Source organism: Thamnophis sirtalis, unplaced genomic scaffold (assembly GCF_051295495.1).
Source record: "Thamnophis sirtalis isolate CommonGarterSnake01/CBP01778 unplaced genomic scaffold, rThaSir2_p1.2 scaffold_1, whole genome shotgun sequence".
NCBI lineage: Eukaryota > Metazoa > Chordata > Lepidosauria > Squamata > Natricidae > Thamnophis > Thamnophis sirtalis.
Window position 1 is genome coordinate 153388522 of NW_028261381.1, and position 25094 is coordinate 153413615.

A 25094-nucleotide genomic window follows, 5' to 3' on the forward strand; every position below is an offset into this window, starting at 1 on the left:
TGAGCCCCACCTCTTCTCTTTTCCACAGTGCAGGAGTCAATAGGCAGAGCTGGCATATAACAGGACACCTATCTGGTCCTCTCAGGCTCTGCCTGATTTTTTTTTTCTTGTTTTCCACCTCTAAACCTAGGTGCATCTTATGGTCAGGTTCGTCTAAATAGTGCAGAACATATGGTATTTATTTTTAAATCAAAGTAATTAAGTAAAATATTAATTTAAATAATTGCTTTCAATCAAGCTCTCCACTAATATTATTTTTAAAACAGTTATGTAGATCTGATTGAGTAGTAGGCCAATTCACACCTTAAATTAAGTCATGATTACAGGGAATCCTTGATTTACATTCACAACTGAAATTGGAATTTCCATTGCTAAGTGGCAGCAGTCGCTACAATCCCAGTTGCTATTGTTAACTGACTCTCATAGTCTTTAGGTGAGGTGACTTCCTACTGGCTTCCCACAACCAAAGTTGGTGGAGAAGCTGACGAGAATTTCCAGGTAGGTAAGTGGCTGAAATAGTTATCTATTTCAGCAGTAAACCTTGATTGACAAACCACTAACTGGCTAATTTCACACAACATTCTAAGCCTGAAGCGATCTATAATTTAGTGCAATTGTGAATCAAGCCAATGTATTTTTCCAAGATGAAAAGCAGCAATTCAAGAGACTGAGGCATGTGCCTTTTGATAACTTTCCTGGGAGACTGGTGAATGTCCTTGATACTCTTAGCATTGGAACAGGTGTGCACTATACGCTGAGTCATGTTTCTCAATCTCAGCAACTTTAAGGCATGGGGTAAAATCGATTCGCTTAACAACCATTGCAAAGAAGGTTGAAAAAAAAATCAGGTCCACTCACATGATGCCTAAATTTATGACTGTAATGGCTTACAACTATCATTCTGAGCAAAACTACCTGTACACAAGACTTGTTAGCCTTTAAAAGTTTTATTTATTAGTTACTCCCAATATAGTACAGTATATTTAATATATCTTTTTTTTAGAAAACAACGATCAGTTTTACAGGGATATTGATCACTAGGCTGCACTGGGCCAAAGGCTTGGCTTAGATCATGAAAGGCATGACACTGGTGAGGGTGACATCACCAGCAACAGACAGCTTGGTGATCTGCTGCAGCTCTTTAATACGGTGCTTGTACTGCATGAGATGAGCGTCATCAACAGCAACCTTCAGTTGATCTGCTTCACAGAGAATCTGAATCTGTAAAGGAACAGATGTAAACATTCCTAAAAAGTCATAAATAAGAATTACAGAAACACCATGAATTCATGCAACCTGAATCTTGCTTTTTTTTGCACTGGGCACTATGGACTTGCAGAGCTACCATTTTGTGCTTGACATGCTTACATTTTAAAAAGCACCACAAATATTGTATGAAACTAGAAAATGTGGTGGGAAAAGTGCCCCATCCCAGCCTCAAGAGCTTCAAAAGAGAGCCATGCTAAATTCAGCACCGCAAATTTTTGGCCAAGTATTTTTTTTTAAAATATATATACACTTCTTTGGATAGCATACATATTTTTAAACACACCCTTCACAAAAACTTATGGAATTCAATTCAACTGAACTGACACAATGTTCTGTTGCATTCTACTCCCATTTTAAGTCTAGTCTTTTATCACTTTCTGGTAATCTTCAAAGAACCTTTATGATTGCCTCTATGTTGAAGTACACTGGGAATGACAATGCTCTGCTTCCTATGCAGAAAAATGAGAGTGTCAGAGGGCATCCTCTGGGGACCGGGAGACGCTTCCTACTCATCGCTTGAGGTCATCTGAATTGCAGCCCTCATATCAGAACCAGTTCTCCATCCTGCTTTAGTTGCTATGCAGAAACAAGGCAGCAGGATTGGATGCATTCACAGGGCTCACGTAAAATGGTTAGTGATTGAGCCATTTTCTGTATAATGAACCATATACTAATCAAATAATTTAGACTTGTACAATATCCTACTGCATAGATAAACACCAAAATCAACAGTAAAGCTCAGCATATTGTTCAAATGCAACCACTAGGTATTTTCCCCACTTGTGTTGAATGAACATAATACAAGCAACCCGTCTTCCTCAACCTAAAGCCCCTCCAGAGGTACTACAACTCCCGAGTCCTAAAATTCCCACTCAGTTTGGGTATTGCTGGGGATTCTGACACAGGTGATCTCAAACATGAACCCAAGAAACAGAATTATAGAAATGGAATTAGGTAAATTAAACTGTCCTTGCAATATTCAAATAAATAACTTGCAGGCAATCAAGTTAATTCTTAGCTATCAATAGAACACCTGATGCAAAAACTTTTACCTTAAAAGGTTTGCCAGCCTCAAAAGGAAACCTGGGTGCCGTCCGGTCTTCCGTCCCCCAGACATTGTGAATCTTGCTGTTGCATACAATCACCTTCCTGTTGCTCTCATTGAAGCGAGGGTTAAAGTGGAAAGCAACGTCATCGCCTTTCTTGAAATCTAGTTGAAATCTGCGAGAAATGAGGACCCAAACTTTTAGCCCAATGTTCTATGCAATGCAAATGACCAGCTGTCCGCAAGGCGTACAAATCCTTCCATTCCCCACCATTCAGTCAAAGCTGAAGCTTCTTGGATGAGAAGCAAAACAGCTTCAAAGAAAAACCAGAAAGTCTAGTTGCCTCTTGAAAGAAAGGGTGGAAAACTACCTCTGGGACAACCATGACCTGGATGACTGAGAATGTTCTACAGGAAACTTATAAAACAAAGCTTTTCTATTTATTCATCAAATTAATTATTAACTTGAAAACTTGGATCTGCAGTGTGGTGCCCCCGGTTGCCAATGTGCCTATGGACATCATCAGGTTATTTTATTTTACTATTAAAACTTTAAATGAGAACTTTGTGAGCTGTAAAGCAAAGCCTTCCTCTCACATATAAATTTTATTTCTAATCATACTTTTATATCCATTTTGGTTCACACGCATTCTTAGATAGTTAAAATCACAGAGGTTTAATAAAACGAGAAGCTAAAGAAGGGAGTGGGATGGGTGGAGGTAAAAGAAATAATAGTCAACTATAATGTCTCCTATTTATCTTCTGAGTGTTTGAAGCAAGTCAGAGTTTTCTGGACAGGTGGACCCAATCTCAGGCTAAGTACTAGAGGACAGCCACTGCCTTGCACCCTACCAGCATGGCGTTTCAAATAACAGCAACAATAATAAAGAAGGTGAGGTGGGATGGGGTACCAGGAAGGCCCAAGGGAGACATCTTCAGACATTACATAAGTTTCACCAGCTCTAGCCATAGCAAATACCTCTAATGTCTTTTGGACCACTGACCTAACTTGCATTCTTTCTGCAGCTTCCAGAACCGTCAAAATTGATCGAGTCAAAATGTTCCCCTCTCCGATTGTTAGATTTATATCCTGCTTTTTATCTTGGATCTCAAGGAGATCTCCCTTTTTGTCCCACAATAGCAAGCCTGTGAAGGATTGTTCCTTGCCCAACACCATACCCATTATGTCCCACTGGCTACTCTTTTGGAGAATGGTCTCAGTACATTTAACCACTGCGCCAAGGTGGCGCAGTGGTTAAATGCAGCACTGCAGGCTACTTCAGCTGACTGCAGTTCTGCAGTTCGGCTGTTCAAATCTCACCGGCTCAGGGTTGACTCAGCCTTCCATCCTTCCGAGGTGGGTAAAATGAGGACCCGGATTGTTGTTGGGGGCAATATGCTGACTCTGTAAACCGCTTAGAGAGGGCTGAAAGCCCTATGAAGCGGTATATAAGTCTAACTGCTATTGCTATTGCTATTGCTACATGTAATAAACGGTAGGGTTTTGATTGTGACCATCATCTTATAACTCACACACAAATCCTAATGCATCCTTGATTTAGTTTGTTCCTCCTAATCCCCCACCCCCCAAGTAACGTATGCCAAAGGGCAGTCCATCCTGCAATAAACCCAACTGTTCTGCAAGAAACTGGATCACTATCACCCACCACTCCATCACCCCTGCCTTACCTGTTCGGACTTGGATTCACTGTCCCAGTCACAGTTATTAACAAGCGAGGCACAAGTCCTGAAGAAAGGGGTAGGTCAAAAGGGACTTTCTGAAGACAAAAACAGATTACATCAAATCAAACCAATTAACAAAATGGAAGAGCATTCGGTCCAACAAGATCTGTAGCCTGCCTTGACTTTTGGTTTTCTATTTATTACAAATATAATCTCATCACTAACCCCTTTTTTGTAAAGTTATTTCTGAACTCTTTTTTTCCTTCTGCCCCCCTCTTGGTCTCAGATAAAGGTTTTCTCCAAGTTATTCTGCCTCTAGTTTATATCTCTGTTCTGTGGTCTTGATTCCCAGGAGGGAGGGAGGGCATTCCAGAAGAGCAAGAGACAGCAAAGTTTAGTTTATGTAGGAGATGACCAGATGGAGCACGACGACAGGATCAAATGTATCATCAGTCTGGAGTCCCTAATGCCTTCAAAAGAGACCTAAGTCCAGTCCCCCCCATTGAAGTCTGTTGACTCTTATCTGGTGCCAGTTCACCTTGACCATTAGTTTATAGATCCAATTTTTATACATAGGTTGCATGGAATAAACTCACTGTGACCTTGAACACTATCTTGCCTCCTGGTTTCTTGCCCCTGACAGTTTATCAGGGAAGAAAAAATTAAGGCATCTTCTCCCTAGGCGTCCTCAGGGTGTATGTTTAATGGTGCAAGTTGCTTTGCTGAGCAAAATTTCTGTCTATGGGTGAGGAACAACAAAGGAAACTGCTCAGAAGACCCTCAGCATGTCTTTCTTGGTTTTTGGAGCCTGACAATCCTATCATATTCCCTTCTATGTGTTGGGCTTGAGTGTCATTAAATGCATTTAAAATAAATCATCACTGATGTTCCATCTGCACCTAATTGACTAGACTTTGGGATAGCAGTGAAATCCTCTGAAGTCTACTACCAGTTCGGTGAGTCTGCTACTGAGCGTGCGCTTTGTGCGTGCCACATGCATGCCTGAGATGCGCCTGCACAGCGCTAAAAAAGGAACATTTTGAAGCCTCATGAATCTGCAAAGGTAAGAACAGCGAGGGGGTGGGAATCTACTGTGCCACGCGATTTAGATTAGCTAGAAAGCAGGAAATCCGACGATTCTAGCTAATATAAATTGCGTATCACACTGATCGTCGGAAATACTGGTTCGCCTAAGCCAGTAGCATTTCACCCCTGCTTTGGGACCTTCAGTTTGGAGCCAAAAGGTCTTGTTCTCGAAGTGAAATATTTGAACAGCCACCAAACATTTAGTGTTTAATTTTGGTCCTACCAATAAGAGTTGCTGTTCCTTTGTTTAAAAGAGAGAAAATGTTTAATCAAGAACTGAAAAACAAATGCAGATACCCCCTTGCCATGCACAAATCAGAAACACAAACATATTTTTCTCACCAGTGGACCAGAAAATCCTCCAGGTCCACCCTGTGGTGCAGTTGGTTGTGCTCCTCTGTCACTTGGGGGCTGCCCAGGAGCAGGATACATTCCTGAGGACCCTGGTATGTTTGAAAATGCGCCGGGCCCTGATGGGCCTCCAAAGTATGCTCCAGGTGCTGCTATTCCTCCTGGGCATGTGCCTGGTGCTCCGGGATATGTGCCTGGGGCGCCGGGAAGTGCTCCTGGTGTGCCGGGAAGTGCTCCTGGGGCGCCGGGAAATGCGCCTGGTGCTCCGGGATATGCGCCTGGTGCTCCGGGATATGTGCCTGGTGCTCCGGGATATGCGCCTGGGGCGCCGGGATATGCGCCTGGGGCGCCAGGAAATGCACCTGGTGCTCCAGGAAATGCACCTGGTGCTCCAGGAAATGCTCCTGGTGCTCCGGGATAACCTGAGAAGCCACCAGGCTGATTGCCCCAAGGATTCGTTTGCATATTTGGATTAGGATTGTTGGATCCTGACAGGGCATCTGATAGCTGTGAGGAAAATAAGGAATTTGTTACGCTTTTCCCCAGCCAGTAGCAATATCTTTGCTGAATTTCTGACATTCTTGGCTTTCCCAGAAATGCCATGATCCATGACAATTTATTAATACCCCTTCTTTAAATGACAATGGAGTGAGGGTCTAGAAGACAAACTGAAAAGTGGGGCATAAATTTAATAGTAATTAAAAACAAAAGGAAAAGTAAATGTGGAATTAAAAAGCACCATTTTCTTCAGACTTACCGAAAATCCTTCAGACATCTTCCTGAAACAAGAAAGACAACAGGACAATTAGCAGAGCTCAGGATTTTTTAAAGGTACTCCGGGATCCAACCCAGATTTTGGTAGAACTTCAGTGTAAAACAGAGAAAAATGTGAAACTGAGAATATATCTGAGTGCCTTTTGTGGAATGGAAAAACTAAGGCAATACAATCTATGTAACCAATGTCTATCTTGCTAGAAAAGAATGTGTGGTTTTCTGTTGTACCTAGACACACATTTCTTACTCTGTTTTGGCCATTTAAGCGCAGGCTGATGATGAGATGAAAAACTCAAATCTTGTACATGGTCTCAGTAAAGGTATTGCCTGACTATTGATATTTGGATTATTTTTCATGGATCACAGAATATAGTTATGATATTATTGTTATTTCCATCTTATTATATAGAGGGAAGAAAAGGGATAAGTAACAACAAGCCTGTGATGTCAGTAGAGGGTGCTCCAGGACTTCAAACAAATAAAATCAAAACTCTGAAAACCATTCAAAAACCTGTTAAATGTTCACAAGGATGTATAGAATTGTAAAAGGATTTTAACTATCTGAAAAGGTTCATATGTCCTGCAGTAAGATTTTAATTTTGATTGATTTATATCCCGCTTTACATTTTTAAAAATAATTCTAGGTGGCAAACATAACCCCTTCCTCCTCCAATTTTTCCTCTGAGGTGGATTTTGCTGTAATAGATTGACTGGCCCAAAGTCACCCAGCCTAAAGTGGGACTAGAACTCACAGTCTCCTGGTTTCTAGCCTAGTGCCTTAACCACTAGACCAAAGTGGCTCTTAAGTGGCCCACCAGAGTTTCCATCAATTAGATGAGCCCAATGTACAAAATACATTAGGACGCATATTTAAAAAGCACAATTTGGCAGAGGGTTTTTTTTTACATTCCTTCTTTTTGTGTCTGGGTGGTGGGTGTGGGAGGTAACTATAATAAGCCTTGAGGAGCAAAAACTATAGTAAGTTCCCCTTTTACAGATAGACTAGGCTGGACCTCTGATCGAATTTTAATGCAGAAAAAGGAAGATTTTCAAGTGTCTTTTGCTTGCTCTGAATTTCTTCAGAGTGAAACAGAGAATCCTCCGCCCCAAATGAATGGCCTCAGACTGAGGAAAGCCAAAGGATAAATGAAGGAAAAGTAGAACGGGGGAGGTTTTGAGGTGGACTTTAAAAAAATAATAAAATAGATTTCTGAAGAAGTCTGATTCCAAAAGCAGCCCAATGTCAAAACTTTCCATTGAGCAATCCAAATGAATTGCCAATACTGTTTGCTTTTTACAAGCATGGTGTTGACTCATCTTGCAATGAACAATGAAAACTGTCCTAAAATACTTTGCTTTCTATAACAGAAACAGAATTGTTTGTGGGAGAGATCAAACCATCAGCTGGTGGCTGACACCCGTCTGTATACAAACCTCAGATACCGCAGAAAGCTTCAAAAGCACATGTGCACATAAGCAAACTTTGTGTTTTCAGGGAATTTGCTATAGAAGCCTCTTTAGAAAATACTCTGACATTGTTTGTGTTGTGTCAAGTAAATGCAAATATGAGTCATGAGTTCCCACACCAAGCGTTTCGATTCAAAAATTCTTCTCTCTCTCTCTCTATTACAAGGAAGCAGTTTTATCAATCACATAATATAAATTGTATCACTGTTATAAATCTTGTCCTGAATTAATTCAAGAAGGCATACAAACAGGTTGAAGCTCACAGTCCCCCTGGGAAAGATAAAAACAAAGAAGCTAACAGCGCCTTAACAACAAACATTCTTACTGGAATGTTCTATGACTTCTCTGGATTCAGTTATGCCTGTAAACACCTCCACTAATGCACATCAGATTCCGGTTGCTGCTTTATTTTGGGAGGGAGGGAAGGAGGGAGGGAGGGAGGAAGGAAGGAAGGAAGGAGGGAAGGAAGGATCTCTGTAAAACAATGCATCAATGCCAAGCACAGGTAATCCTCGATTCATGACCTCAATTCAGCTCAAAATTTCTGTTGCTGAGACATTTGTTAAGTGAATTTTATCCCATTTTACGACCTTCCTTGCCACAGTTGTTAAGTGAATCACTGCACTTGCTAAGTTAGTAACACTGTTGTTAAGTGAAACAGGTTTCCCCATTGACTTTGCTTGTCAGAAGGTCAGAAAAGGTGATCACATGACCCTGCGTCATGCAATCGTCATAAATATGAGTCAGTTGCCAAGCATCTGAATTTTGATCCTGTGACCATGGGGATGCTGCAATGATTGTTATCCTTCTGCCATAGGAAATTATTTCGTAACGAACAACCTCACACTTAACAATAGCCTATAGCTTGTGCTGACTAGTTTCAAAAATGCCTTGTTGTGTGGCATGATCTCTATTGCTGCCTTGGCACAGTTCTTACAAACAACTCCAGAAGAGGTACCAGTCCAAATGATCCTCATTAGAACAAGAATGGAAAATGTGTTTCACGATGTCCTTTATGGCCAGCCAAAAAATGGTCCTTGTCATTTATTTATTTTTTAAAAAATGTTTTGCAGCTTGAAAGCAATGCTTCTCACCATAAAGACCCAAGCAATTTACTGTTTACATGTTTGCTTCCAGCAAAAGCCACTGCACACTTTTAAACATGTTCCCAGTTGCACAGAGCCAAAAGGCAAACACCCCACAACTCTGCTTGTTGTCCTTCTACCCATTTGACACTGCTTTTTCAAATGCTAGTTTGCCTGAGTAATTAACACTTAGAGAATGAGGTCATGGCCAGACAGTAAAGGGATGAGAAGTTATATTTGCTGACAAAAATATCTGAAATGTAAAAATAATGATTGTGCGAAAGTACTATAAATTGAAACGGAGGACATTACAAGAAGTTCCAGGCCAAAATGTGAAGGTGTAGGAAATTTTTGAACATAATATAGTTGTATTCCATGCTATCAAGGTCATAACAAAGGGCAGCTTGATATCTATCCAGATTACTCCATGACAAACCACTAAAAATTGATGAAGGATTATAAGGAGATACTAATTCAGCACTACCTATAAAAAGAGAGTTGGAGGGGACAAAAGTCTGAAGTCCTGTTTTATATTCCACAAGACATCTCATAGACCAGGGCTGTCAAACTCCCAGCCCGCAGGCTGGATGTGTCATGAGCTGGCCAGGCCCACACCCGGTTTAATGAAGGGGGGGAAATTCCGAATACCCAATTCCCATGACGCTGCCATGACAACTTGAGTTTGACACCCCTGTCATTGACTAATCCAATGCCCCATTGTCATTTGGCCAATGAAAAAGAGGATTTAATTGGTATGGAAGGACTGAATGAGTGAGTGAATTTTAAAATCTACCAGTAATCTACTAGCCGATAGACAGAGAATGGAAGCAGTAAACTTCCTCCCATATTTGGGCATACCAGGGGTTGTGACTCTAAATACATACCTATTTCCCTGGCTCAGCTGATAAGGAGAAGGACCTTGTGGCTTAGTGGTTAACACATCTGCCTAAGATGCAATACAGCACAGGTTCTAATCCCAGTAAGGGTATGGCTAGCTGATGAGAGCTAAATAGCTTGAACTAGATCTATACTAGTCTCCCTTTATTTATTTATCAGGACAAATACAACATATGTATGTATGTATGTATGTATGTATGTATGTATGTATGTATGTATGTATGTATGTATGTATTGGAAAATAACCCGCTTGCAACACACCCTCACAGGAAATCTTTCTCTGAGTCCATCCCTACCATGACCTATTCCTTAACAGAAGCAAACCTCTTTATTCCCTTTGGCATTCTAGCATTTAGTGAAACCAAGATTTATTGTGGTATCTGGATTTTATTGTTATTGTAAATCTGCTGAGGTTTTTTGCACATTCCTTTAAGCTGGATGCCAAGAGGAAGGGAAAGAAGCAAAAATCTTTCAGATATGTGCTGATTAGTTTATGTCCTTTCAAAAACTGCTAGTGTTTATTTTGGTCCCACCGGACATCTATGCTGAGACTAAAGTCCAGTCTATGTACCACAAGGTTTGCAAAACAATTTTTGTTCCAATGTGTTTTTTTCTTTTATTTCATTGCTGCAAATTTTGATTCTCAATCGGTCTCCAACTAGGATCATACATCACACATTCACTTAACTTTCTGTATGGAAACACCGGGCTGATTCATACACCTCCTTAAACAGAAACCAAAGGAATCATAATATGGTTTAATGCAATGTGTGAAACCAGCCTCTCTATTTGTTCCTCTTCTCATTTAGAAAAACTTCCCAACTGGCACATTCCATTCAAGTTAGGCTCACAAATCCCCATCAAATGGTCAAAAATTCTAGGAGTTGTAATCCCAACTAATCTGAAGGATGACAACTGTTTGGGAAGGTTGCTCGGGATGGGATAAAAGCAAAATGTGCTCTACATGGGGCTGCCCTTGAAGAGCATTCGGCGACTTCAGCTAGTCCAGAATGCGGCCGCGCGAGCGATTGTGGGTGCACCTCGCTTCACCCACGTTACACCTATCCTCCGCGAGCTGCACTGGCTGCCTGTCGATCTCCGGGTGCGCTTCAAGGTGCTACTTATCACCTATAAAGCCCTTCATGGTAGTGGGCCTGGGTATTTGAGAGACCGCCTACTGCCAATTACCTCCACTAGACCGATACGATCGCATTGATTAGGCCTCCTCCGAATTCCATCTACTAGCCAGTGCAAACTGGCAACTACCCGGAGGAGAGCCTTCTCGGTGGCTGCTCCGACCCTCTGGAACGAACTCCCCGTGGAGATTCGAACCCTCACCACCCTCCAATCCTTCCGCGCCGCTTTGAAGATCTGGCTGTCCCGGCTGGCCTGGGGTTAAGATTCCAACCCCACCCGAATTGTGTGACTGTTGTGCTCTCTTTTAATATGTTGTATTGTTTCCATATTGGAATACTGTTTGTCTTTCCCCCCCTCCCTTTTTTAATTGTGAGCCGCCCTGAGTCCCCCCAGGGAAAAGGGCAGCATACAAATAAAGGAAATTCAAATTCAAATTCAAATTCAAAATATTAAATGCCAATATCATTTAGCATTCGGTATATCTTTCCTTTCCTTTTTCTATTCCCTTTCTCAACTATTTGCTATTCTTTATTATCTTTATTTTCTCTTATGCTTTTCATTGTGTTCAAAACCATTTAATAAAATTTAGCACATATATACCCTGATTGTAGCATTCTAGTGTGCTGGGTTGGTTTAAAAATTAGATAACAAGAAAAGGACTAGAGCAGTGATGGCTAACCTTTTTGCTGCCAAGTGCCCAGCAAAACCCCAAAATGCAATGCAAGCACACCCCGTCCATGCGTCCTGCCCCCTGCATGTGCCCCACCCTGTGCATGCACGTGCATCCCTTGTGCATGCGCCCTGCCCCCCTGGCAACCCGTTTTGGCTTCCAGGTTGATGCAAGAAGACTTCCAGGCCCAAAATGGGGCACGTGGGGGAGCATGCACACACACGAACCCCCAAAATGCAATGTGAGCACCCCCAGTACCTACCCCCTGCACATACGCAGCAGAGACCCAAAGCCCAGATGGAGGCTCACACACGTGTGCAGTGGTGCTGGGGCAACAGCTGGCCTGCCCACAGAGAGGGCTCTGCATGCTACCTGTGGCACACATGCCATAAGTTTGCCATCACGGGACTAGAGCCTTCAACAAACAGCCTAAATCACAAGCAAACAGTAGTCACTGTATCTCTCTCAGACAACTGATTGATGATTCACTAACCTTAGAAGTAAGCACATCAATATAATTCTAGAAAAAACTATGAAAGGATATCCATTTCTTTGTCTGTCTCAAAATGTGGCCCTGAAGTGCTTCACATAGCCTCGATGAATCCCGGTCATTTAATCCCCCTTCTGATTTGAGAATTAAGAGAATCCTACTGTTTCTGAGCAAATGTCAGTGACAGAAGAAATAAAAATGTTTAAATTGTGAGGCGGCAGCTACGTATCAAGCATTCCAAGCAACTGAGCCAAATCAATTGCGATAGAAGTTCCTGGTCCTCAAACATGTTCCAAACTAGTTTAACAGGCTTGGATGCCTCTATCCGAGAGTGCCAGTGTAGAATCAAACAGGTTGGAAGATCTTGAAAAAATAAACATTGTGGGATTCGGTTCCATTGAAATGTATTCTCGGCATGCCTCAATCGAGAGGATTTAATTTGTCTCACAAATTGCTCTTTTAAGGACAAGATTGCACAAAGCCGCCTTCAGGGTCATCAGCAGGGAGGACCGAGGTGGCAGCTATTACTGCATTAAATGAAGCCCTTTTTATGCTCATTGTGACATAAATTAAAAAGGGCGGAGTTTCGATTCATTTGCCCCTCCCCCATTGTTTTCTCAGCCTTTGATAAAGCAATGATGGTCTCAAGAAACCGAAGGCCGAGAAAACAATGGGGGTTTTGCCTCAAAATAGCAAAAATAAGCCCACTCCTTTCAAGAAAAAGGATGCGATGGGTTTATTGTTATTTTATTATCCAAATATTCATTTATAGTAACTTTTAAATACTTCATTAAGGCTCGACCCGTATCCCACCTAAACTGCTTCTGAATCCCCTTTGGGCAACTCATGCCATCAACTGAAAAATGATAACTTAAAGCAGGGGTCTCCAACCTTGGCAACTTTAAGCCTGGGGGACTTCAACTCCCAGAATTCCCCAGCCAGCAGCCTGGGGAATTCTGGGAGTTGAAGTCTCCCAGGCTTAAAGTTGCCAAGGTTGGAGACCCCTGCCTTAAAGCACCTGTAATTCATCAAGTGGTTATATCAATGCTGATCTTTAGCAGATGGGGATTTTTGAAATCTACCATGTTGTTACCTATTCAGTGGCAACACATTTAATCTGGTTAAACCAAGTCACAAAACGGTTGTCCGATCCGACATCATCCTTAGACCAGTCAGCCATTATCTCAATCAAATCCCCTTCCTAGTGGTTCTAGCGGCACATAATCACACTAACTAGCATTTTAGAATTACCATGTCTTCACCCATTTGCTCCGATATCTGGCACACTTCCTTCCATCACTAGCTCCTTCTTCTTTGGACAACCAATGAAGCGGTAGTTTACAATGTGGACACTGTATACAATGTCCGCAGGCGTGTTCTCCACTGCCAGATCTCCGCATTGAGTTATATGATGGAAAATCTTACTTTCTCCTATCTCCTCAGCTGCTTATACAACACAACTGACTGTAACATTAGTTATTGTATTTTTCGGACTACAAGACGCACCGGTGTATAAGATGCACCAAGATGCCGAAGAGGTAAGTAAGAAAAAAAGTTTTTGTCTTCACTCAGCCCCCCAGGAACTCTTTGTGGGCTTCAGCAGGGCTGGGGGAAGGCAAAAGCGCCTCCATTTTTGTGAAAAACAGGCAAAAAATGGGGGCATTTTTGCCTTCCCCCAGCCCTGCTGAAGCCTGCAGATTGCTGCTGTGGGCTGGGGAAGGCAAAAATGCCTCCATTTTTGTGAAAATGGGGTTCGAGGGAAGGGCTTGAGGAGGCCAAAAATGGCTGTATTCGGTGTATAAGACATACCAATATTTCCACGCTCTTTTAGGGGTGGGGAAGGTACGTCGTAGACTCCGAAAAATACAGTAATCCTATGGGTGGCTGAATTTATTCTGAGCTAAATCTAATTCCGATTCAGTTGGCTGACTCTTTCGTGGTGTTGCTGTATCACCTTCACCCTCCTCCTACTGACCAGGGTAAGTGTGTCATAGGAGAACAGCGATCAAGTAGCACATGGCGGTATTTGCCATGGGACATAATACCTGACTGTGAGCAAAAGTCCTTTCTTTTCCAATGAAGTCCAGCCCGGCCATGGAAACAGAAGCAATAAAGGAGAATATCTGTAGCTCAGGGTTGAAATGAGGGGTTCCTTGATGCTTTCTGAGCTTGGTTGTTTACTTGCAGACATTTCATTACTCAACATCATTAGTACTGGTAAAGTTATCTAGTTTAGGTAAAGAAACTAGGTATTAAGTTAACACCACTTTATAATGCCTTGGTAAGGCCACACTTGGAATACTGCATTCAGTTTTTGGTTGCCATGATATGAAAAAGATGTGGACACTCTAGAAAGAGTGCAGAGAAGAGCAACAAAGATGATTAGGGGACTGGAGGCTAAAACATATGAGGAACAGTTGCAGGAACTGGGCATGTCCAGTTTAATGAAAAGAAGGACTAGGGTTGACATGATAGCAGTGATCCAAAATCTCAAGGGTTACCACAAAGAAGAGGGAGTCAAACTATTTTCCAAAGTACCTGAGGGTAGAACAAGAAGCAATGGGTGGAAACTAATAAAGGGGAGAAGCAACTTAGACCTGAGGAGAAATTTCCTGGCAGTAAGAACAATTAATCAGTGGAACAACTTGCCTCCAGAAGTGGTGAATGCCCAAACACTGGAAGTTTTTAAGAATTTGTATTGTATTTGTATTTATTATACTTGTATGCCGCCCTATTCCTGGGGGGACTCAGGGCGGCGAACAAACACATGGGGAAGGGGGCAATACAAGAAGCTGTTGGATAACCATTTGTCTGAAATGATATAGGGTTTCGTGTCTAAGCAGGGGGTTGGACTAGAAGACCTCCAAGGTCCCTTCCAACTCTTGTTATTCTATTCCATTCCATTCTATTCTATTCTATTCTATTCTATTCTATTCCATTCCATTCCATTCTATTCTATTCTATACATCTGGAAGAAAATTACAAAGCTCAGGAAAACATCCATTTGCTAGAATCTTGACCTGCCTTCCTCAAAATTAGAGTCGGCGGTAAGGTTCCCCTCACAACTTCAGTTTTCTTTCCTATACTGAAACTCGGGGATAGGGAACCTGAAGTACTGTTTTGGTCTTGGGCTACCCCCCAACTTATTGAAACAGCTTGGGGAAAAGGCTCCCTTTGTCATTTGATTTCTGCCCAGTAGGTAGAGATTGAAACTATTCCCTGTTGTTTCTGCCTGATGGTGGCAACTTGCAAATTCTGCATCTAAGCCTTTCCTGGCCTGACCTTATACACAGGTGGCTGCTTTCAGGAAATTGCTAAGTGTAGGAATTTTGCAAGTTACCGGATGCTATTTATATAAATACTGTAACACTGAAATGGAACATGATGTCAAGATGTTATTTATTTATTTTATTTAGTTGATCAAACATGTACAAGATAACAGGTATAAGTATAAACATGGACATGAACAAAGGAAATGAGTACAAATAAATGGGGACAGTAGGACAGGTGCGCTTATGCACGCTCCCTTTTCGGACCTCTTAGGAATGGGGTGAGGTCCACGGTAGACAGTTTAAGGTTGAAGCTGTGGGGGTTAGAGGATGTAACAATGGAGTCAGGTACAGCATTCCAGGCTTTGGAACAGATTAGAAATCAGGAAGAAATCCTTGACAGAAATTCTACCTATTTGAGTAGCATAGGTTACGATATGGCAGATTCCCCCCCCCCTTTTCACCAGAGTTTTTCAAACATCCTGGATACTCATCTATCAGGGATAGGAAAGTAAACCCTGCAGTGTGAAGGGGGTTGGATTGGATGGCCTCTGAGGTCCTTTCCAATTGTAGGATTCTGTGACTATTCAATCACCCTCGCTATCAAAACTGAAAAAAAGGAATATCTCAAATGGCTGAGGATTAGGATGTTTAAAGGTCTGACTTAGAATAAAATAGAATAACAGAGTTGGAAGGGACCTTCCTGCTCAGGCAGGAAACCCTACACCACTTCTCCCATATGAAGCCTGCCTAATGTGTGAAGGTCCTGTGAAGATACCTGCATTTGGCTGGGGTGAGGGATGGGGTCTCTTTAATGGTAGGCTGTGCTGGGTTTAGCTACAAACAGTTTGCCTCCCTCAGTAAAGTTTGCCACAACCTTAGTCAGTCAGCTATGTACTGTCGGTGGTGCCAAGAATTCTGAATTATTACCATGATTACTATTGATCATTAACAGATACAGGTAGTCCTCGACTTACGGCCACAAGTGAGCCGAACGTTTCTGTTGCTAAGCGAAATACTTGTTAAGTGAGTTTTGCCTCATTTTACGACCTTGCCACCCTTATGAAGAGAATCCCAGCAGCTGTTAAGTCAGTAACATGGTTGTTAAACGAAATCTGGCTTCCCTATTGATTTTACTTGTCAGAAGGTCACAAAAAGGGGGATCACATGATCCTGGGGACGATCCTGAGTCAGCTGCCAAGGGTCTGGATTTGGATCATGGTGACCAATGGGGATGCTGCAGCGGTCGTAAGGGTGAAAAACAGTCATAAGACGCTTTTTTCCAGGACCGTTGTAACAACGGTCACTAAACAAACTGTTGTAGATCGAGACTACCTGTATTCATGCGTCTGTGTTATCTCAAGGGAGAAGCTCCCGAGTCACCCGCTCGACCCTTCGAGGGGCTTCTCCTTTCCGACCCGCCCTGGCTGGCGGCTCTATGGAGGCTCCATCTGGGGAATCCACCCCCTCACCCAAATTGCTGCTTTGGGCGGGGCGGGAAAGAAGAGAAGTCCGGCCAACTTTTCCACTCGGCTTCCCGGAAAGTGGGACGACCGCCTCCCATCCGGATATAGGCAGCTCTTCCCTCCTAGCGGTTTTCTCCACAAGTGCGGGCTCCCCCTTTTTTTTTTCCGCCGAAAGAAAATGTTGCAGGGCGAAGCGCAACTCCTTCCTTCCTTCCTTCCAATTGCGCAATTGTGAAGGAAGAAGGTTCTCCCACCTACCCACCCCGCCTGCCCAAAGTTGGCCCGTCCTGGGCTTCCCGCCGCGACTTACCGGCCTGATCCTGCTGGAGACCCCTGGGCTGACTTCGTCGGAGCGGCAGAGAACGACTCAAGCTGGGCGGGACGTCGGAGCAGCTCAAATACGCGTGGGCCCGTCCCCGGACCGCCCCGTCCTTTCCGCTCCAGCGGCAGCCTGACTTGCCACGGCCGGCTCCCCCGCTCGTACATTCACATCACACCCATTTCACGGAGGTGCTTGATGCTCTCTGAGCTTGGTGGGTTTCTTGCAGACGTTTCATTACCACTGTAGGTAACATCATCAGTGCCTCGAGTAACAGAAGCCACCACCTGGGACAGTTCAACCCTAAGCTACCAATATTCTATCAGTGCCACTTGGCAGAGTTGTGAAGATAAATTGGGCTTGGGAGTTGTGTTTGTGCGGAAGAGCCACACAACCATAACTGCTGGATCTCCAAGAAAAGAGATACGTGGGTAGTGTCTTGAGATATGGATGCCATTCCTAATCAATGCAGGTTCTTCCTCTATCCCTAAAGTTATGAAATTTGGAGATCGAATAAGACGTAGAGGGGAAGGTAAAGGCTCAGACCTCCTTTCTGAGCAGTCCTAATGACCTCATGAAGCAGCACTGACCATTTGCAGTCCTGCAAACAGAGGGAGCATCTTCCATGATGGCATCGGTGATAGCCTGTCTCCCCAAGACATTATCAGGGGATTTTTATTGGCCTGCAAATGGACTTTCTGGAAAAGCTTCCCTCTTTAAGAATCAGGTGAGAGAATATTAGGCTGGTTACGTCAAAAAGAATAAAAAAAACTTTCTTAAACAGTTGTTAAGAAAGCAGGAATCTAACAAGTGTGGTTTCACTCAGATATTCTTATTCCATAGGGCGGAAGCAGTCCAGTTGATTAAGTCCTTATCATTCATAGATGAGCTGTGTTTACACAAGACACTACCCATTTTTTTAAAAATCACAGCTTATAAAAGTGGACCAGAGTTTGAGATTGCACAACACACTGATATTTTTAGACACAGAGTAATCAGATTAGGCAATCACAGCCTTATTGTCATGAAAGCCAGGGTGGAGAATAGTTACAAAGAAGATGTCAGCCACAAAGCACTTTCAAAACTCAACAGTTTTTTTGATCTCTCCCTCTTCCTCCCTCCCTCTCTTCCTCCCTTTCTCTCTCTCTCTGTTACATACTGTCAGTTCCAGTTTTTCATGAAGCATGTGGGAAGTGGAAACCCAGAAAACAACATTTTCTTTAGCTGTAGAATAGTTTTATTCATTGATTTCTACACCAAGATTGAAAGAGTTTTACCCCATGTCTTTCAACCTTGGCCACTTCTTTTTTAAAAAATAAAGTTTTTTTATTTTTTCCTTTCAAATACATTCACAAATATACATTCTCATAAGTACGATTAACTTTTATCTATTAACTACTAACATTTATCACTATCTTCTTACAAATATAGAAAACACAGATGGATACCTCCATCTTATTTTGCAACAACCCTGCTCCTTCCATCTTCTCAACCCCCCTTCTCTGCTTTCTTCTTTCCTCCGCTCCTTCCTCTTTTCTTCTTCCCCTCTCTTTCCCCCACTCCTCTCTTCTTCTCCTTCTTTCCCTCCCTCCTACTCTTACTTCTCCTCCCTTGCTTCCTCTGCTTTGCCCTTTCTTTCTTTCCCTCCTCATCTTCCCTCCTTTCTGTTGGATTCTCGGGGTGGCATTTCAGTGATGCCAACTTTATATTTATGTACAAATAATTTTCTCTGTAACATTTTACTTCCCAATAATAAATCCACTTGTACCATTTTTTTATTTGTATACTTGTATTTTAATACTTTTCTATAATCTTGGCAACTTCTAGTGTGGCCTTCAGCTCATAGAATTCTCTTCAACAGCCATGCTGGTTGTGGAATTCTGGGGACTGAAGTCTACGCCCTTGGAAATTGCCACTGTTGGAAAATAATGGTTGCTGGAATTGGGTGTGTCTAGTTTAATGAAAAGAAGGGGAGACATGATAGTAGTTTTCCAATATCTCAGGGGCTGCCCCAAAGAAGAGAGAGTCAAGCTATTTTCCAAAGCACCTGAGGGTAGAACAAGAAGCAATGGGTGGAAATTAATCAAGGAGAGAAGCAACCTAGAACTAAGGAGAAATTTCCTGACAGTTAGAACAATTAATCAGTGGAACAACTTGCCTCCAGAAGTTGGGAATGCTCCAACACTGGAAGTCTTTAAGAAGATGTTGGATAGCCATTTGTCTGAAACGGGGTAGGGCAGGGCTATCAAACTCCCAGCCTGTGGGCCAGATTTGTCACACACTGGCCATGCCTGGTTTAGGGAGAAAATGTCCCAATACATCACGTGATGCCCACCATGGTGATTTGAGTGTGACACTCCTAATGTGGGGTTTCCTGCCTTAGCAGGGGGTTAGACTTGAAGGCCCCTTCCAACTCTATTATTTTGTTATTCTGTTAATACATCTCTCTTATATGAAATTAAGCTCCTACGTTGCATAAGACATGACTTAATGAACCATGGTATATTAAATATAAACTACAATTGGCTGTTGACACAACAAAAGGAACTATGTTCCATTTATTGAGTTAGTGAACCAGGCCACAGCTGCAAAAATGTCTCCCCAGACTTCCTTCCCATGTAGCAATATGAACCAAAAGCAAGTATAACTCTTATCAATCACATCCAATGTGTGGCAGCCACAGGGAGGCATGCTCTCCCAGTTATAAACCCAAGGTTCTGGCTATTGCGATTAGATTAAACATTCGTCTTGTGAAAAACAAGTGGAAGGGTGGGTCTATTGCTATGGAGACCTGCATAAGAATTATTCATCACTTGTTTTCTATTTCTATGATGTTGCCACAGCAGCAAGAAAGGGAGATGGGGAAGTCCATTTATTAACATAGCTGGTACTCTGGTAATATTTTGATGGAGACAGGAGACAAAAGACACTGTGGCCCAAACCAAACTGAACACGCTGCTTCGTGGCTTAATGTGATAAGTTTACAAGCCAATGTGTCTATGGAGATTCTCAGTCATCCAGGGCATGGTTGTCCCAAAGATGCTTTTTTTAAGAGGCAACTGGACTTTCTGGTTTTTCTTTGAAAACGTTTCACTTCTCTGAGCTGAAGAAGCTTCTTGGATGAGAAGCGAAATGTCTTCAAAGAAAAAGCCTAGTTGCCGCTTGAAAAAAGCACCTTTGGGACATGCCAATGTGGTTTGTAAACCATAGCTTAAAGATTACAGTTTGTGTAAATCTGGACATTGTCATTGGGGCACCAATGAGGGAGTTATGAAAAAAACCAATAGTGGCCGCGACAATTTAATCTTATTTTGTGGGACTTTGATCACACAACTGCAGCCACTATCTTGACTTCCTTGATCCTTTCTCCATCCTTTTTTTTGTCATCCCTCTTGGTGGAATATTAACTTGTTGGCAGATTCAGCCTTAACGGAACATTTGTGAGTCTATTGATTTCAGGGGCTAAAACTGATATCAATAAAGATGACCTCATTTGCAATTATATGTCATCTCACAGAGAACAGACTCCAGAAGAAACAGATGTATGATCATGTCAGCCAACCATATACTGGGAGGTGCTCCCTTTGCCTTTTTGTGCATGTTTATGCGTCTTATTAGGTTGGCAACATCTTGCATGAAAAGGAAGCATTAAGCAGAAGTCAGTGTTGGTACAGTATGTCTTACAAGACACACTATGCTGAAGGTGCAGAAATACAATTTCTTAGGGAGAAAGGTTAGCATCTCTCTACTTCCTGATTTATCATTGTCTTCAATCATAGTATTACGTATATAAAATACTATTGAGAAGGATTATTCTCTCAAAGGGAATACTGTGCTATTCAGAGAAATAGGGTATATTTCTTAAATTTATATAACCATACACCTTACAACAAGTGACTCTGTGCAGAGTAGAACAAAGCTAAAATAGTTAATGCTAAACAATTATTATTAAAACATTAAAAGCTATCAAAATTAAACTAAAAATATATTAGATGAAGAGATATTAATAATCATATTAATAATTCACAAAACCTATAGGCTCCGCAGACATGATGGCAAAACCAGGTTTTGATGGATCTTCAGAAAGTCAAAAGTGATAGCATAATTATGAACCACTTTGGCGGAGTATACAGATAGAGATGGAAAAATGGGAGAAATTGTACTTATCTCTGCTGGGGAGGATAGCGGCAGTGAAAATGAACCTTTTACCAAAATTTTTATTTCTTTTTCAAATGCTACCTATACTTAAAAAAGATGCGAATCTTTTAGAATGGCAGAAGAGTATCAATAAATTTGTATGGACTGGAAAGAAGCCGAGGGTAAAGATGAAAGAGCCAAGGTGGCGCAGTGGTTAAATGCAGCACTGCAGGCTACTTCAGCTGACTGCAGTTCTGCAGTTTGGCTGTTCAAATCTCACCGGCTCAAGGTTGACTCAGCCTTCCGAGGTGGGTAAAATGAGGACCCGGATTGTTGTTGGGGGCAATATGCTGACTCTGTAAACCGCTTAGAGAGGGCTGAAAGCCCTATGAAGCGGTATATAAGTCTAACTGCTATTGCTATGAAAATAATGCAAGATGTACGCGAGAGAGGAGGCATGAAATTACCTAATCTAAAATTATATTATGAGGCAGTGGCCCTATCCGCAATTAGTGATTGGACCCATTCAACTAATGATAGAATATTGAATATCGAGAGACATGATCTGGTATATGGTTGGCATGCTTACTTGTTATGCAACAAAAAATTGGATAAGAACTTTAAAACTCATATTTTAAGAAATGCTTTATTGCGGGTCTGGAAAAAATATCAACATAAACTAAATGATAAGTTACCCATGTGGGCAATTCCTAGACATGCAATTGAAAATATGAATATAGAACAAAAACACGATAGAACCACTTACAGACAACTTCTCACTTCAGAAAGGGGGGGTTCTACAATTAAAGTCTTTAGAGGTACTAAAAGAGGAGAAGGTAGTTCAAACATGGTTTCAGTATGGCCAATTACAGGCCAGGTGGAAAATAGACCAAAAAACTGGTTTTGTCAAAGTTGAGGATAATTTGTTTAAACAAATAAGAGATCAAAGCTTAATGCATATAAAGAGGATATATAATGTACTAATACAGATGGATTCGGAAACGGAATTGGTTAAAGACTGTATGATAAAGTGGGCTCAGAATATTGAAGAACCAATAATGCTGGACACGTGGGAAAGAATATGGGTAAGAAATGTGAAATTTTCACAAGCACAAAATTTGAGAGAAAATTTTTATAAGATGTTTTATAGATGGCATTTAGATCATAAAAATCTGGCTTCTATGTATCCGAATGTACAGCCTAAATGTTGGACATGTGGTTCTCTCGATGCTACATATTTTCATATATGGTGGACTTGTCGAAAGGTTAAGGCATTTTGGATAAAAATGTGGTGGATCATGCAAAATATCTTCAAAAGAAGGATAAAATTCACTCCCCAGTTATTTTTACTAGGTATATGTACTGACTTTACAGCGGTAGAGACCAACTTGGTTCTGCACCTAATAACGGCAGCAAGACTGTTGGTGGCGCAATACTGGAAGAAGGAAGACTTGCCTACAACTCAAGAATGGACATTGAAAGTTACAAACCTAGCCGAGATGGCTAAAATATCAGCATATCTTAAAGACCACTCAAATGAGAGATATAAACGAGACTGGAAAAAATGGATTGACTATACACAAAACAAATATGGGACTAAGAAATTCCAGATAGTTTATGCTTAAGATTAGGAATAAGTTAAACTGCTTAAAGTTTGGGTAACAGCAAGAAGCTGAGTTCAACGTAGAGATCTTATTGACTTTCTTTTTTTTTTTCTTTAATCTCCTTTGTTTTAATATATTTTAGACTGTGTTTGTTAAAAAGCTATACCGTGTACGGGCTCTGGGAAGTCGGGTGGGGGGGAAGGGAGGTGGGGTCTTAGGGGGGAGGCGGGGAGGGGGGAAATATAGTATGTGTTAGATTTTAAAGTAACATGATTGCACTTGTATACTGTTGCTCTTTAATTCTAGTGTAAAAATAGGACAAGCTGAATATATTGATAGATAGTAGAAATACACCGAAGGGAGGAGTAGAGGGAAAGAAGAAAGAGGGTTAGAGAGGGTGAGAGAGAGGATTGGAGGGAGGAGGGGAAGGAAGGGAGGGAGTGTATTGGGAGAGAGGAGTGATAGAGGGGGAGGGGAAGTAGGGTAGAGGGGAATGTTGGAGGGAAGAACGAAAGTTGGAGGGGGGCGAAAGAAAGGGTGTATGGTGGGTCGAAGTGGTATATTGGGTTTGTATTTTGTGGGGTATTGTTGACAAGAGGGAGGGCTGTGTTTATTGTTCAATGTTATATGCCCCGGTTATGCACAGTATATATGTGACTGTACGAAATGAAATGAAAATAAAACATATTTACACAAAAAAAGAAAGTCAAAAGTGATGAAGCCAGCCTCGCTTCAAAGGGGAGCATGCTCCATAAAGAGGACACCAAAACAGATTCTTCACCTAGAGCTCACCGTATAATTCCCTAGGCAATGGGATCCACAGATGTCCTCTCTGCTGGATCTGTTACGTTGAGTAGATGTAATCAGAGAGATAGGTCCTTCAAATAACCTAGTCCCATGCCATGCCAGGTTGGTCATTCATTCATTCATTCATTCATTCATTCATTCATTCATTCATTCATTCATTCATTCATTCATTCGATTTCTATAGCTCCCTATTTCAGCAAACAACTCTGGGCAGCTACAGACATTAAAAGTCAAAACAACACTTTAAAGTGGACCCAGAAACAAACTGGTAACCAATGCAATTCCACTAGAAACACATACGGGAACTGTCTGTGTTACTGCATTATGCACCAGTTGAAGCTTTCAAATGCTCTTCAAGGATAACCCCATGTAGATTACCGTACATTGCAGTAGTCCATCCGGGAAGTGAGTAGGAATGTGAATGACTCTGAGTAGATCCACTTGATCTAGGAATGGATGCATACAACACAAAAGTGTGCAAAGGCCCTCCTAGCCATGACTGCCATGTGCTCTTCAAATCCAACTGATTTGGGATGAACTTTATTTGGGGGAATCACATAGCTGTCATTTGTGTACTGATTGAATTTTTGGGTTTTTGAGCAAATGAACTGGGACCCAGTAAACCCATTTCTGCTTTAAGAGGCATAATTTCTTCATTCAAAACCATTCTTCCATTCAGGGCTGCTCTTAGTTATTTAAAATGTGTGCTTGTCAGGGGTGGGTTTCAACCGGTTCGCGACGGTCCCCGCGAACCGGTTGGTCGGCGAAACCGGAAGTAAGTAACTTCCGGGAACGGCGAAGGACGCACCTGCCCGCCCGCGTTCCTTACCCGGTTTTGACGAGTTCTACGCTTCCACGCATGCGCAGGATGCATACAGCGCCTGCGCCATCCTCCAGGAGCAGCTGGAGCATCACACAGACGCTAGTACGCATGCGTGCGCTGCGCGCATGCACGAGGACACCGCCGGCCCTGTTCCAACCGAACCGGTTGGAACGGGGCGAGAAACCCACCCCTGGTGCTTGTTCATTAATATGTCTGGGAACAAAAATTCAAGATTACTTACTTTTCAGCAGTCATATACTGGGCAAGACTTGGGTACATGCTTCTTCTTCTCATTCCACCTATTGAGCTTCAGTTCTCATCTTGTCATGAGTTTTTAGTCCTGGCTTAAGTCAGGCACCTCTTTCTGACACAAGAGCTGCTCAGTGGCATTCAATGGGGTGGAAGGTAGCAAACATGTGATGTAACCCCCTCCCCCTTTCTACATGCATCAGAATCACAAGGATGCTCCAAAGGACAGCAACTAGCCAGAAAAGCTTATTGTTAGTGCAATCTGCTCATGTGAGTACCCTATCTGTTGGAATCACGTGGCTCTGTCATAGACCACAACTCCAGAATGAATTGATGACACATCTTATTTTGCAAAAACAGCTATGAGTCACACTTTCAAGCAATCAAAATTCCTTTCCCAGTCTTAAAACAAATAATATGTATTCCTCCAAGAATCTATCCAGCAGCTCGGTAAAGAGAGATTGGC

The 25094-nt window shown here is 42.1% G+C and overlaps 1 protein-coding gene across 2 annotated transcripts; it reads right to left on the minus strand.

The window, feature by feature from the left end:
- Positions 1-928: 928 nt before the first annotated feature.
- On the minus strand, positions 929-24748 carry LGALS3 (galectin 3). Of its 2 annotated transcripts, none has more exons than XM_087728229.1 (6): positions 24621-24748; positions 6192-6213; positions 5426-5941; positions 4004-4092; positions 2322-2490; positions 929-1221 (listed from the first exon to the last, which is right to left on the minus strand). In XM_087728229.1, the coding sequence occupies exons 1-6, from the start codon at positions 24671-24673 to the stop codon at positions 1066-1068; spliced, it is 1005 nt and encodes a 334-aa protein (XP_087584355.1). In that variant the 5' UTR covers positions 24674-24748; the 3' UTR covers positions 929-1065. The 2 variants fall into 2 exon arrangements, with proteins under 2 accessions (XP_087584355.1, XP_087584362.1); XM_087728236.1 differs by lacking the exon at positions 24621-24748 and adding an exon at positions 17000-17134.
- Positions 24749-25094: the final 346 nt, after the last annotated feature.

What these genes read in the sequence shown, in the direction of transcription:
- LGALS3 (XM_087728229.1), bottom strand. Translation starts at nt 24,673, where the DNA reads ATGAGAAGAAGAAGCATGTACCCAAGTCTTGCCCAGTATATGACTGCT. An exon ending in AGATGTCTGAAGGATTTTCG is followed by an intron (nt 5,942 to 6,191) that starts GTAAGTCTGAAG and finishes TTTTCCTCACAG; the next exon opens with CTATCAGATGCCCTGTCAGG. An exon ending in GAGGATTTTCTGGTCCACTG is followed by an intron (nt 4,093 to 5,425) that starts GTGAGAAAAATA and finishes TTTTGTCTTCAG; the next exon opens with AAAGTCCCTTTTGACCTACC.